This window comes from Gavialis gangeticus, unplaced genomic scaffold, assembly GCF_001723915.1.
Source record: "Gavialis gangeticus isolate Ggan-Ray unplaced genomic scaffold, GavGan_comp1, whole genome shotgun sequence".
Lineage (NCBI taxonomy): Eukaryota > Metazoa > Chordata > Crocodylia > Gavialidae > Gavialis > Gavialis gangeticus.
This window is the reverse complement of record NW_017729001.1, coordinates 16,892,925-16,894,866: the sequence shown is the minus strand read 5'-3', so window position 1 is coordinate 16,894,866 and position 1,942 is coordinate 16,892,925. Positions and strand designations below refer to the sequence as shown.

At 35.6% G+C, this 1,942-nt stretch overlaps 1 protein-coding gene across 1 annotated transcript in view; it reads right to left on the bottom strand.

The window, feature by feature from the left end:
• The window catches only part of LOC109290455 (septin-2), a 73,701-nt gene that overhangs the window by 30,975 nt on the left and 40,784 nt on the right, over positions 1–1,942 (bottom strand). Inside the window, exon 8 of the mRNA XM_019506966.1 lies at positions 665–766. Coding sequence (XP_019362511.1) covers positions 665–766 — 102 coding nt within the window. The remainder of the gene's footprint in view (positions 1–664; positions 767–1,942) is intronic.

Sequence of the window (1,942 nt, the reverse complement as noted above, 5' to 3'; positions counted from 1 at the left end):
TTTTTTTTTTTTTTTTTTTTTTTTGGGGGGGGGGGGGGAGTTTAGAAGCTTTTTGCTTATGTTCAAGCACAGTTTGTATTTCAGACGACAGGCCACAGTCCTAAACAAAAAGAGGAAGATGTATTTTAGATGCTGATAACAGTGACGGCTACAGATGCACACAATTTAGGGTATGCTATCAAGAGTCGGCAGTATAGATGTATCGCAGCATGAGCAGGAGTGACCGATCTAAGTTGAAAACATCTTCCCTCTCCCTGAATCGGATGAGTAACGAAGTGGCCCAATACATAATATTTCTTTACCTCTCTCTTCTCTGATCTCATTTCAAACACAGATTAACTCAGAAAGAGTAGAAAAATAACTAATTGCAGCTCCTAACAGACATCTGATTACTTTTGAGTCAACCTAGCACAACTGGATATCACAATTTCAAACTGGTTTCAGAAAGCATGTGCAAAATCAAAATCAAAGTGTCCTACCAAACACACCTGGAAACAGGTAATATAATGCTTCATGCTTATGAAACCAAGTGATAACCTTAAATATTTCCCAAATAAATTGCAATTGAACATAACAGCTGCAAAAATAATGTAGCTTTGTAAAAAATCGTTACAACAAAGTGATAATTCTTTCATTAAAAAACAAAATAAACAAACAAGCTCACCTTCAGAACCCTGGTCTGCTCTTTGAACTCCTCATCTTCATCAGAGTCTGCATCTGGCAGCTGGTAAATCCTAATGCCATGCTCAGAAATCTCATCCAAAACCTGAAGGTTTTTTTGAGGAAGGAGAAGGATAACAATGACGGTTCTTATTTGGCTATAGACCTACAATAGCTTTCAAGTAAATGAATCTCTTAAACAGGTCTGCCATCCAAATCCTCTTTACCCTGCAGAGAGAAAATTTCCAATATGCTTCCTACTCTAAGGAGCTTGACAAAGCAATAGAGGAAGTTATTAACATAAATTAAATGTGCTTACATTTTGGTTATGTGTATTACCTACAGAATATCTAAAATTCTTCAGCTTCACTTAGAACCTGCCTTTACCCCTACTTTAAATCAGTATTTTCCTATTTCTAAGCAGCAATGGAACCTACTTGAACATTCAGTCCATAAATACCCTACAAAGCACAGCTCAAAAGAAAAAAGTGTTGATTTACAAAACTGTATGATTTGAGATATAGAAGACTAATATTAAAGTGGAAAATAATGATGATGTCTTAATATGCCTTGAGGAGACCTCCCATAAACTTTGTAGGAGTTCAATTACTTATCCAACAAAGTTACATCTTGAAAGCATTGTCAGGCTTTGTTAATTTGTATAAATTGACCAAAAGAGAATCTAGGAGACATAGTCACTGAAAGGCATGTTAAAAAGCTGCAAGCTTTTGTGAAACTAATTTCCCCTAAACTATTAACAATTGAAAAAGGCAGGGGCTGCTAATTAACAAGTGATTAAAAATGAATGACGGCTCTCCATCTTTGCTCTCCTTACTTAAGAACAATGCTTACAACGTCAAAGCACACAACATGATCGTCTTACTGCGCTATGTATCACACTGGTACCTAGATAATGTGAAGCAGCTAGCTCACATTTAAACTTAATTAAGTAGCCTTATTATTCCACATCTAGTACTTTAGATGGTAGCAGTTCACTGAATTCAAATTTTTAAGAGGTACTGTTCTACTATTACCAGCCCTTTACTCAAGGAACTCAAAGACTATATAACATGCACTTGGTATATATTACCAGTGAAGATGCAACATCTCACTTGTTACGGATGTTAATCTTATTACTAACTAGACAGTTATGCAGCACACAGTACTTTACACAGATTAAAAACAAGACACAGCACTTGTCCTTCAAATCCATGTTTGTTTTTGACTGCAAAGAACAAAAGTATAAAAGCAACAGGCAGGAGCTAAAAATAATTTAAGTTAT